The sequence below is a fragment of the Nansenia antarctica genome, assembly GCF_963989245.1.
Source record: "Nansenia antarctica genome assembly, chromosome: 7".
In the NCBI taxonomy this organism is placed as follows: domain Eukaryota; kingdom Metazoa; phylum Chordata; class Actinopteri; order Argentiniformes; family Microstomatidae; genus Nansenia; species Nansenia antarctica.
Genome location: NC_137677.1, coordinates 26,848,446 through 26,860,180, shown reverse-complemented (window position 1 = coordinate 26,860,180; position 11,735 = coordinate 26,848,446). Strand labels below are relative to the sequence as shown.

The window sequence follows — 11,735 nt, the reverse complement described above, 5'->3', positions numbered from 1 at the left end:
CACTACGGTTTTCTTATTTTATCGGATTAAAGTAGCGAAGACCAGAAATTCCCATTGACCGCCAGTCAAACTTCTCCCCTTCTATCACCCAAAAAGGGGCGTGATCATTCTGATGACAGGGAGATGACACGCAATTGCTCTGATGAATTGTAGTTTATTGATAGCTGGCTAGTCTCGCGGTGCCAGCCGTTTCCACTTCCGCTTTGCTCTCGCTCCAAACCTCTGGAGACCTTTATCCATAGAACGGATTCTATGTGCCGCCCGGAGCGAGCGGCAAATCTAGCTATAGTATCCATCTGCGCGCAACAAATCCATCACCCGGAAATGTGTTGGGCCACGTCATCGTAAGCGCGTCGGTAAAAGAAACCGCGAGAATCCGCGAGATTTTGAAGGATCTGATAGTTCGCTACAATTCGATACAGAGGACTACCAATCTCCGTTCGCTACAATACAATACAGACGACGAAGAAGAAGAATTACAAGTACAATGGCAAATGCAGCTCAGGTGAGAATTTCGAAATATTATTAATGAACATGTTATAGTTTTCATATATGTATTTATTATTTAGGTTGTTGCATGTGTTACGCATTTGGCTGTAGTTTTGTTCATCTAATTGGGTAATTCTATGTGGTTTAGCGTTATCAGATATGAGATTAGATTCAACTTTATTGTCATTGCTGAGTACAAGTACCAACAACAAAATGCAGTTATGCATATAACCAGAAGTGCAAATAGTGACAAAACAAAGATAAACATGTACAGCCGGCAGGGCTAAAAAACGCCGCGCTCAGGTGGGGGGAAGGGAATGACTTTCACGTGGTAATTATTACAACTAACACTAAGTTAAAGATGAACTATATGCTATTTTCGAACTTTGGTAGTGTGTTCACTGTTGTATGTAGGTTGCACATATAATATTTTGAGCTCAGGTCACATATTTTCAAGCAAGATGAATTAAAGGAATGAAATATTCAATTTAAAGGAAATGAAAGTTATTTGGAGTCACATTCGATACATTCACCTAATTATATTTTATTCTTCCATAGACCAACATGATGTTTCCAGATGGACAATATCCTGCGCTTAAGAGATTGGACTTGGACACATTCCAGTGTCCATGTTGTCACAAGGCAGGGAAGTACCCTGCTCTTCTATCTCATATGCAGTTCCACCATAGTTCTGCTGTGAAATATGGAGGTAAGTCCACCTATATATTATCATGTCATCATTTGAATTTTAAATGGTGTTAATGTGTTATTTCTGTGCCCCAGCACATCCTTGGTGTAAATTAGTTTTAGATCAGACATTGTGGGCTCATTTGATGTTTGTGTGAGCTTTCACATTCCACATTAGATTTATATTACGGTTCTGACCTGTTAGCAACGCTGAATTAATTACCTAATGTGGGTTTAATTATTAATTCAAATGCAAAAGTTCAAGTTATAGGCATGGACCCTATGTTATCGAATTTTTATTTAATAAAAGTTTGGGCATTTAGCAGACGCCTGTTTCCAAAGCGACTTTTAATCAATACATTTGACTAAGCAAGTGAATCATCAATTCACCAGTCGTAGCAGGAAGAGTAATCTACCTCAGACCAGGGGTCTATTATTGTTAGTGACATGATTATGTATTGTTCTCACAAACACCTTTTTTCAAATTATGTATTTACAAAAATACAACTTATTGGTATGTTTCTAGTAGGCCTATCTTCTAAATCACTTTCTTTATTTCTTTTAGGATATGCTTTTTATAAATGCCACTGTGACTGTGTGACCAACAGCCATTATCACTGTGGCTTTTGCCCCCGAGTCATTATGCGTAAGGAGTATTTTCTTAATCACTTAAAAAAGTGTTGCACTCAACTCCCAGCTGCTGTGGGGACGACGGCTCCAGCAACTACGTCTCAGACAGCCCCCCAGATATCGAGGTCAAGGTACCAATCAACAACATGTTGTTTTTGTAACTTAGTACTCAACAAGAAGAACGTCAAGAAGCACATCGAAAGGTACCACTCATCAAATCCATTAGACATTACAGCAAATCACCATCTACAATCATTCTGCATAGATAACAAAAAGGGAATGTTTGCTGTTTCCAAGACCTTTAGGGGTCCTGTGCACTGGATTCATGTCCAAAAATGTTCCTGGGGTAATAACCAGGTAACCTGTGAATTAGAGACATGCAGCAAGGCATATGACTATGCACGTCGAAGTAGCCTATCGGGTTTTGACTGCAACCATGTTCGGTCCTTGGTGTACTGTCCTGTGAACACCAAGTCAGCCATTGATCTTGATGAAGGGATTCTCTCAGAAATGGTCCTGAACAAATGGTTTAGCAAGGACACAGAGAGTGTGTGTCTGAGAAGGAAGCTGGCTGCTGGTGAAGAAGCTGCACCACTCAGTGTTGAGGTGAACCCTGGCCAAGAACAGGGACGCATTTTCTTTTCAGTGTTGGAACCACACATCTCCTCCTATTCAAGATTGGGGAGGGTCATGGTCCACTATGAACATTCCATAAACACCTGGCATTGCCCATGTTCAAAACCCAGAACATCCTGCCCACACAAATCTATAGCCAAGTGGCACGTGCACCAAACAAGGCCTACCCTTTTCACCAAAAAGTATTTCGAAGACTCTTCTTATGAGACATTTACCGCTGAGGACACACAGGCAGCACCTGAGGACACACAGGCTGTTCCCCTGTATCCCCCAGAAGGAAAGGAAAGGCTGTTGGATATGGTGGATTACCTTATAGGACACAAAGCCCTGCCAACAGATCTTCCCATTAAAGTCTTACAATCAGAGGATATACCAAGGCACTTGGCTCCACAAGAGAACTATTGCCATAAGTGTCCCGGCGAAGTTGCTCTTTCTGAGCCAATTGTCATGTCCAGAAAAGCGAAGATCGTCACAGTCACTGGAATTGTGGAGGGTAGGTTGCATTTCATGACAGACATCGTTATTTCTGAATTGTTTAGTTCCATGAATTACCAAATATGTGGTTTGTCCATCATATAGTAACCATCATGTCACTGACATCCTTTTTTACAGGGATAACAACATACGTAAAAAAATGTGCAGCATGTGGCACATTTTACCGCTACCAGGAGTGGGCAGAGGGGCTGCATAATTTTAATGATAGTGTCATTTTGACACATCAGTTATGCCTTTACCTGAGGAACTCTGTACAGGTAACACACGTTTGATATTTTGTATGTGTTAGCCTGTGCTTTCCATTTAATGTTGTCCTGACAGTTTTCCCTCCACGTCCAATTGTAGAACCATACAGCAGTGGGAAGAGCTGTGGAGATTTTACAAGCCACAAACAATCAAACTTATCCAGCCAAGGACTCCATACTCCACGGTTACCTGCATTTTGAAGCCCTTTCCTCGCATACATATACTTTCTCATGTGTGAACTGTGGAGATCATCCTCCCGTTGTGGTGATGGATTTGCATAAGAAGGGAGTCTTCAGCATGCCAAGTGAGTGCTTATCTCTTATGAGGTCTGTTACAATGACCACTGTTATTTTTACTATGTTATGTAACTGTTTGTCTTTCAGTCAGTGATATCCCAGAGCCACCACCTATATTTGATGGCCGGGTCGACATTGAGGACTTCTGGCGTTCCGTTAGCCAAGAGATCCTTTGTCGAGGCTTTGTGAAGAGTAAGTGAAGATTTTCAACTTGGAGGAATTTAAAGGGAAGGATTTAAAGAGTGATCTGTGCCAAGTGTATCCAACTGAAGACAGGTGTACATTTTTGTATATGTTTTCTAGGTGCATGTACCTGTATTATGTACAGTATATAGCCTTGTTGACCACCATTAGTGTTTTTGCTTGTGTTGTCTGTTTGCTCTTGCCTAGGTAATGCTGCAAATCCTTGTGTGGTATCCCCTTCCTACCATAATTGGGCACCATGGATAGGTCCTCAGACCAGGGCCAACAACATTGTCTTCAACACAGAGTACATGAAGGGTCGAGGTAGGAATACTTCACAACTGATGGAGGCGGCAGAGATGGACGTAACCGAGGAGAGATTGACCAATGAGATAATGAAGTTGAAGGTGAGATTACTTTAAAAGATTTTCTCAAACTAATTGTTATTAGATGGTCATGCATAAGTGTAAGCAACACATTTAATATAATTTAACTGAAGTCTGTATGTAATAGTTTATCTGGTTGTTAATGTACTTTCACTACCATGAAAACACAGGTTCTTGCAGTGCGAAACCTGGTAAAACACTGTGGGCTTGACTCAACCGGGTCAAAAATGGACCTTATCGTTCGCTTGAGGGAGGAGATGAAAAGCCGCAGTACATATGACAAGGTCTTCCAAAAGGTCTGGAGTGCATCTGGTAAGTTTAGCAAAACACAATTATCGGAATTTATTATATTTTTGCTTAGAGAAAATAAGTCCAAATTAAACACTTTATATCACCAGTGTACTTATATTATCATGTACTTATATTTCAATTTATTTTCCTGTTAAGGCGGCTGGGCAGTGATAATGTGCCCATGTGGAATTGTGAATGCGCTTAAGTTCAATATAAGAGCTGAAAGCCCAAGAGATTATGCGGACATGCTGCTGTCTTTTAAACACTTCCCAAATGTGGCCATATATGACTTTGCCAGAGGTTTGGCTACTCACACCAACTTGAGGGAATCCGAAGAACTGCCCTTCAGACCAATGAAGGCAGACTGACCGAAGCCACACCTGACAATCTGAAGTCCGCTGAGAAAGGTGGGCTGAAAATAAACCTGCCCTGGTTAAAATTGAAAAAGGAGCCCGTGGACATAAATGCACACCCTACAACAGGATCTTCGGATCACTATGCTCTCTATGACACTTTCCATGAGGCTAACACAAAAGACCCAAAGGATTGCCTCAGAAAGATAGGCCTTGTCCCGGAGCTCTGTGGCTGGGTGAACTCTCAAACAGCCGAACAGCTTTTCTCAAAAATGAAAAAAAATAACTATTTTATGAACTTGATGTCTCCGGGAAGCCATCTCTTTGTCATGCGATGTATTATTCATCACCACAACAGCATGGTCAATGAGAAGACCCTGACAGACCTTCGGAAAGTGTCACCAGAGGACATCACCCTTGATTCAAGTGGAAAGGCAGTAATGGGTGCGTGTTAAATATTTACATATGTGTGTTAAATGTTGTTCTCTTTGAAATTGTTTTGTCTCCACTGCTAATGTTTTTTAAATTATTGATCATATCTTTTTTAGCATCTACACTGTATTCAAGTGGCACTTCATCTCCAGCACACCCCTCAGGTATTATGACAGCCTGTTATCATCTGTATAACTGGTTCAGCTGGACAAATGTGTATGGATCAAGTCATGACGATGATCTACCTTTTACTACAGTGCAAAAGGAACCGCAGAACATTGACCAATGTTCAGAAAAATGTGAGGACATAACAATAATGTCCTCACTGGAGCCCTGCAGAGCCTCATGGACCCTAAAGGGTCATCATCCCCTTCAGGAGCAGCTGGTAAACTGATGTTTCTATATACTATTGTCCTTCGTATTTTATTATTCATTTGGAAAACGACTGACGTTCATGCTGTGTTCTTTGTTTTGCTGTTGATTTATTTGTACATGTCCTCTCCAGATCAACTATGTCCTGGATATTACAAGGCCACATGATGAGCTCATCATCAAAGATAAAACAACTTGCCTGAACAGGGAAAACATGTTGACCCTTGGACTTCAAAAGGACATCGACTCATTTGTATGTTACAACTATCCATGTTAGTGGTGAAGGTATGTTTTGAAAAGAAATTGTCATGAATTCATTGTCTAACGCTATCTGTAAACTACATCACCAGGTAGGAAACGCTTGCCTCAGGCTGATTGACCAAATGGCTACTATGAAGGTATGTTTTTTTAAAATCATTTATGCAAGAAATGTTTATACTAAGGATAGTTGATTGTTGAAGTGCCTGGATGAAAAGGTAATGTTGTGGCTTATATGCCTTGTTGTGATTTTAATAGATAGCTGGAACTCAGCCATATGTTTTACGTACCATTTTCTAGCATTGACTAATTTTAGATGCACTTGAATTCTACAGGGAAAGGCGGTTTTCATTGCTGACCTTCATGTAACCTCAACGTGGGTCCATTCCCACAACTGTGATCCCATGAGCCATTTCCCAGTAAGTCAAATGATTGAGCCGGTATTTGAATAAGATAAACAGCTATGTAGACAACATTGTATCCAGCATTACAATTGGCATGCCCTTCATGGGACATCAGCACATTAGCTGTGTTGGTCCTAAATACCTAAAACTAAGCCAAAAAAAACACTACATGTCTGAGAAAGGACTTCATCAAATTATCATGTAATTCATAATCATGCACACCCCAGTTAAGTGTTGGATAAAAATGATAAATGCAGTACATGGTTTTGAACAGGAACATGCTGATCAGAAGGATGCCCTTATCCTTCCACTGTGGGTTCCAGGCCACTTTGTCCTGTGTGTAAGTGTACTATATATATATATATATATATATATATATATATATATATATATACAGAGCATAACTTTATATGCAACATATGACATCCACAGTAGTAGATTATAAAGACATACAATGTAGTTGAGCATTTCTCAGCTTTAACCTTCATATGCCATCTGCTTGTGAGTTTGTGTCTATTGTATTACCCCCAAAGTGTCCTTTTTGCTTATTGTCCAGAATGCGTTATTCCCTGTAGGTAATGAGGCCACACCAGAAAGAAATTTTCTTTCTAGATTCGCAGTATTTCAAAACTCCAAGGGGATTCACCTCTGAAGCCTACAGAACACTATTAAGGTTACCCCAAATATTTTTTGCTCTGGCAGTCACGTTCCCCTGACCTGCCTGGCGGTCACGTTCCCCTGACCTGCCTATGATGTGTGTCCTGGCGGTCACGTTCCCCTGACCTGCCTATGATGTTTGTCCTGGCGGTCCCCTGACCTGCCTATGATGTGTGTCCTGGCGGTCCCCTGACCTGTCTAATGTTACTGCCATTTCTAAAGACTTGTGTTCAATCAGGAGGCATTGTGGCAATGCATGCATTATGTACTGATTGTTTGTCCAACATTCAGAAAGGATTGGCTTCCCGAAAGCTGGAGTGGACTTAAATAGACACATTTCCAACACAAGGAAAGAGAGACACAGAGAAATCCTCCTCATTGAACTTTTGCAAATAAGCATGATCGACCGACTTGCATGGTGTGAAGTGGTTCTGAAGCAGCAGTGGTACGAATGTTGTTCCTTTTTTCTCTCCTGTAGGAGGTGTGTACTTCTTTGTTTGACTTAGTTTTATTCTTGGTTGCCCAGGGGTGTTGCTGAGAAAATTGTTGCGGGATCCTGGACAGAGAAGACTGGTCTGGATTTGGAGGTATTGTTTGAATGTTACTATCATATTATAGCTATAGTCATAATTACCTACTATTCTCTAACTAACTTTTCTTCGTACAGGGGCTTCCGAGGCAGACCAGTGGCAATGACTGTGGTGTCTTCATGATAATGGTGAGTTATGGTAATGCCACCAAGTGATATGGCACACTTGATTGTTCCTTAAAACCATCAAAAAAATGTGTAAATGTATGTAACAATGACTGACCACCACTTAGTCCTGACCAACATTCTGTTTGTGCATTTGCAAATAAAAAGGTGTGCAATAAAAGGTATTAAGGAACATTCATGTGTGCAGACCTCTCATATCACTTTCCTATGGAGTTATCAGCCATGTACATTTCATTGGATGTGTGTGACTACCTTCTCACTGAGTTATAAGCTGTCACATGGTAATCTTGTCTTTGTGTCTTTTCTCATTACAGTATGCCTGGTATTTCGCCATGGAGGCTACCTTTGACTTCAGCATTGTAAGTATTAAGAAAACAAGAACCCATTATATCAATATGCTATAAGACTTTGAATGCAAATTGAGTAACTGCTCTTTCTTTAGGATGACATGTCTCTCCTGAGAAGGTGGTGGTGTATTGTCCTGGTGGAAAACATTGGGCTGGAAGGGTATGCTGCAGTGCTACAAAAATAATAATTGTATTTGTACATTTATTATCAAGAGGACTTTGGGGTAACACCTGGCCCTACAATTCAACCTTCCGGTGAAGATAATGTGTGTTAATTTCAGATATGGAAGGAAGTTTGCTCACTTTAGTGAGGAAGGCAGAGCGACCCTTCACGACAGTGTCCCACCTGTATTCAGGACCTATTCAAGTGTTAAAAGGAGTCATGCAAGCAACACCATGGTCAGTGCATCTCTCACTAAGTATCTATGACCGTGTGCCTGTTTCTGAATGGGCTACTGCTCCTAAAACACATACTCCATGCAACTTTATGGCACATGCAATATGTTTAGTGGTACTGTGTCATTCTGAATCCAGCCTGGATCTCTTTTTGAAGTAGTTAACCCTTTCATGTAAAACATACTGGCAATAATGGTGGACTCTGTACAGATGCCACTGGACACTGACGAGGACCACACGTACTTCAAGAGGCCTTACAGCTTTCCTCCTAAAGAATTGGTTAGTGTGAATGAAGTTTATTGCATACAAACATACTATCCACCATTCACAGCTGTACACATAGTCATGCTTATGTGTGTATCCTGTTACCAGGGACAAAGATGTCAGAAGCCTGGAAAGTGAAACCACACTTTATATCAGGACACTTGAGGTAGAATGATCAAGGAAAGAAAGTGAGTGACTCATTCAGTACTTAACTGCACCTTTTCATTGTAACATGGTTAAGCACTGTATTATTATTTTAGGAAAGGGCTCAACAAGTTCAACACCAACGAAGAGTGACCAATGACTTGTTAGTGCATTGCATTTGCAATGCATTTTGGAAACATGAGGAGAGTGCTAATACAAATTCCATGACAGTTTGCAACCACTGATGAATGTGAGTTTCTTAAATTAATTATTAATCACTTCTTTATAACATTTTGTCTCAACAGTGAGAAGCAGCTGTCTCACCATTATATGGTCGAAATGTGAGAAGAAAAGGAAGCTGAAAGACCATAGAGACAATGTTGAAAGAGCACTTGTGCTAAAGTGCAATCAGCAATGATGTCTTGATTGAAGCGCATTGAGTCGTATCTTGTGAGATGCGCTATACAAATAAAGCTTGAATTGATTTGATCCCTTGTACACTTTTTTGGGGCATTTGTGTTGCAACACACCTGTACATTCTGCACTCTACCCTGTTAGGCCCTTATTTTACTCTAGACAGAAGGGTTGTAACACTTGTTATTAATTCCATTTGGTATACCTCATAAACTTTCTTGCATTTCTGGTGTTTGCATTTTACATATTCTAAATATATGCTATCTACATGTCGCACTGGATGGGGTTATTGCTGTTGACTCATCAGAAAGTAAAGACTAATTCACAGAGTGTATGAAGATTCCAGTAAGGGTTTTGTGAAGGAGCCCTAGTGCTGTTGACATCAGAAATAGAATGTTTTATTTAGCTCATCAGTGTGCACTCAGCACCATGGACACCTCCAGCCCAGCACCTTGCACCACGGTTCCTGCCCTGCTCCATGGATTACAACGATGATCGCCTGACCCTTGCCTGACTCCACCAAGTCCTTTGCCTGACCCCTCAAACCTGTTTGACCTAATAAAGTCCCTCACCTGGGGTCATTGACATTCTTTTATTTATATACAGTTAGGTCTGGAAGTATTTGGACAGTGACACAATTTCCATAATTTTGTCTCTGTATGCCACCACAAAGGATTTGAAATGTAACAATCCAGATGTAATTGAAGTGCATTTTACAGCCTAAGGGTGGCCTGTTTCAGTTGCATTGAGAGCTCTGTTGACTGCATGTTGTGCGTATACAGCAACAGCCTCCAAATGCAAATGCCACACTTGGAATCAACTCAGACCTTTTACCTGCTTAATTGATAAAGAAATAATGAAGGAATAAATAGCCCACACTGGCCCATGAAACAGCTTTTGAGTCAATTGTCTAATTACTTTTGGTTATTATACATAAGAGCTATAATTCATAAACCCTTCCTTCAATTTGGATGTGAATACCCTTAACCTAAAGCTGAGAGTCTGCACTTTAAGCCCAGTAAATTCTGTTGGAAATCTCATATAAGATACGTTAGATCCAAAGTATCAAGGAGTATTGCAGTATTGTGCAGGGCAAAACATATTCTGGAACAGAGGATGTTGTATACTCTATATTGTTGTCTTGTCTTACCCTATTTGAGTTACTGTGTGGAGATATGGGGAAATGAATATAAAAGCACTTTAAACCCATTGATTACACTACAGAAAAAAGCTATGAGGATTTTGATTGATTGATTGAAAACTTTATTAGAAGATTTGCAGAAGTAGGTACATGAAAGTACATATTACATACAAGGTCAACTAACAGGATAAAAACCCAAGAAAGCCACTGGCTTATTTCAATTGGGGTCCTTGATTCTCAATTCATCGTTACATGTAAGACCGACAAAACAAACTAGTACTATCTACAAGATAATACAGACAAATAACTATTACTATCTACAAGATAAAAATACATCCATCATGGGAAGAACAATACAACAAAACATCAGGTATGTACAGCGGGTAGGGCAGGTGGGGACATACACCACAGGTGGGGGCGGGGGACAAAACACAAAGTATGTACAGTGGGTAGTTCGGGTCTTTTAATCTGATTTTTGATTTAGAGGGTCCAGTTACGGATTGCAGCCTCCTGTAAATGTTTTTTGAGAGTGGTTTTGAAGGTGGGCAGTGTTTTGCACTCCTTTAAGATTATAGGAAGGGCGTTCCACATTTTTACTGCAGTACAGATTGTACATGAGGTTGGATATCGTGATCACACTAATAACTTGTTCCTAATGTCAAAAATATGAAGAAAATATGAAGGAAAGCAGAAATATTGCTCTATTGCTCTATTTAAAAAAAGGTTTAAATTATTTTTAATGAAAAAGTATTAGAACGGATGATACTGAAATATATGTATTAATTAATTGGATTATATAATGTAAGCATAATTGTTAAGTATAAACAGGGGTAGGACAGGCTTCTTCCTACTCCTTTTCGAACAATTGATAGGACTGTACTCTACATATTAGTTTTTTTCCGTAGTTTTCACCGTAGTAAGGCCGTAGTAAGGCGATTCATGGTTTACTCCTAGTGTATCCATCTGCGCTGCGCGCATCAAATCCATCACCCGGAAATGTGATGTACCATACGTCATCATACCGCGCCTGCATATTTGCATAACACATTTCCGGGTGATGGATTTGTTGCGCGCAGATGGACCCTACTCAAATCTAGGACACTGATAGGCCGGACCGATGGGAAGCACCGCCCCCCCCGTCCTTCTCATTGGTTCAGCGGGGCAGTTTTTTTTAAAGTTAACTATTCATTTGTTACGTATTTATTTGACATCTGGGTACAAAATACAAATAGTTAATACATCATGTAGCCTATATTAAAGCCTTTAAAAATGATTCGTGATAAGATCCATCATTTACATGCATTTACATGCATCATTTACATGCTCCATGTTGCATGTAATTTGTATGCTACTTGTGGTCCAGTATGTCAATGTGTAGGTGTGCTACTGTACCTGTGGTCATGTACTGTTTTTACTGTTTCTACTGTTTTTACTGTTTTGATGTAATGTGCTTTGCATGTTTTTATGTGCTTTTATTATGTCAAATGTAATTGTTGTGT

General features: G+C 40.1%; 1 protein-coding gene across 6 annotated transcripts; it reads left to right on the top strand.

Annotated features, from left to right (window-relative positions):
- The first annotated feature begins 464 nt into the window (after positions 1-464).
- On the top strand, positions 465-8,999 carry LOC308161654 (uncharacterized protein). Of its 6 annotated transcripts, XR_013937543.1 has the most exons (9): positions 465-505; positions 6,090-6,173; positions 7,342-7,533; positions 7,845-7,889; positions 7,973-8,037; positions 8,159-8,276; positions 8,484-8,552; positions 8,646-8,725; positions 8,987-8,999. XR_013937543.1 is itself a non-coding variant. In XM_080535697.1 (8 exons), exons 3-8 carry the CDS (start codon positions 7,525-7,527, stop codon positions 8,705-8,707), a joined length of 360 nt encoding a protein of 119 aa, XP_080391823.1. In that variant the 5' UTR covers positions 465-505; positions 6,090-6,173; positions 7,342-7,524; the 3' UTR covers positions 8,708-8,913. The 6 variants fall into 6 exon arrangements, 2 of the variants coding, with proteins under 2 accessions (XP_080391823.1, XP_080391824.1); XM_080535697.1 differs by lacking the exon at positions 8,987-8,999 and having other exon boundaries at positions 8,654-8,913; XM_080535698.1 differs by lacking the exon at positions 8,987-8,999 and having other exon boundaries at positions 8,646-8,913.
- The last annotated feature ends 2,736 nt before the right edge of the window (positions 9,000-11,735 follow it).

What these genes read in the sequence shown, in the direction of transcription:
- LOC308161654 (XM_080535697.1), top strand. An exon ending in CTACCTTTGACTTCAGCATT is followed by an intron (nt 7,890 to 7,972) that starts GTAAGTATTAAG and finishes CTCTTTCTTTAG; the next exon opens with GATGACATGTCTCTCCTGAG. An exon ending in GTCATGCAAGCAACACCATG is followed by an intron (nt 8,277 to 8,483) that starts GTCAGTGCATCT and finishes GACTCTGTACAG; the next exon opens with ATGCCACTGGACACTGACGA.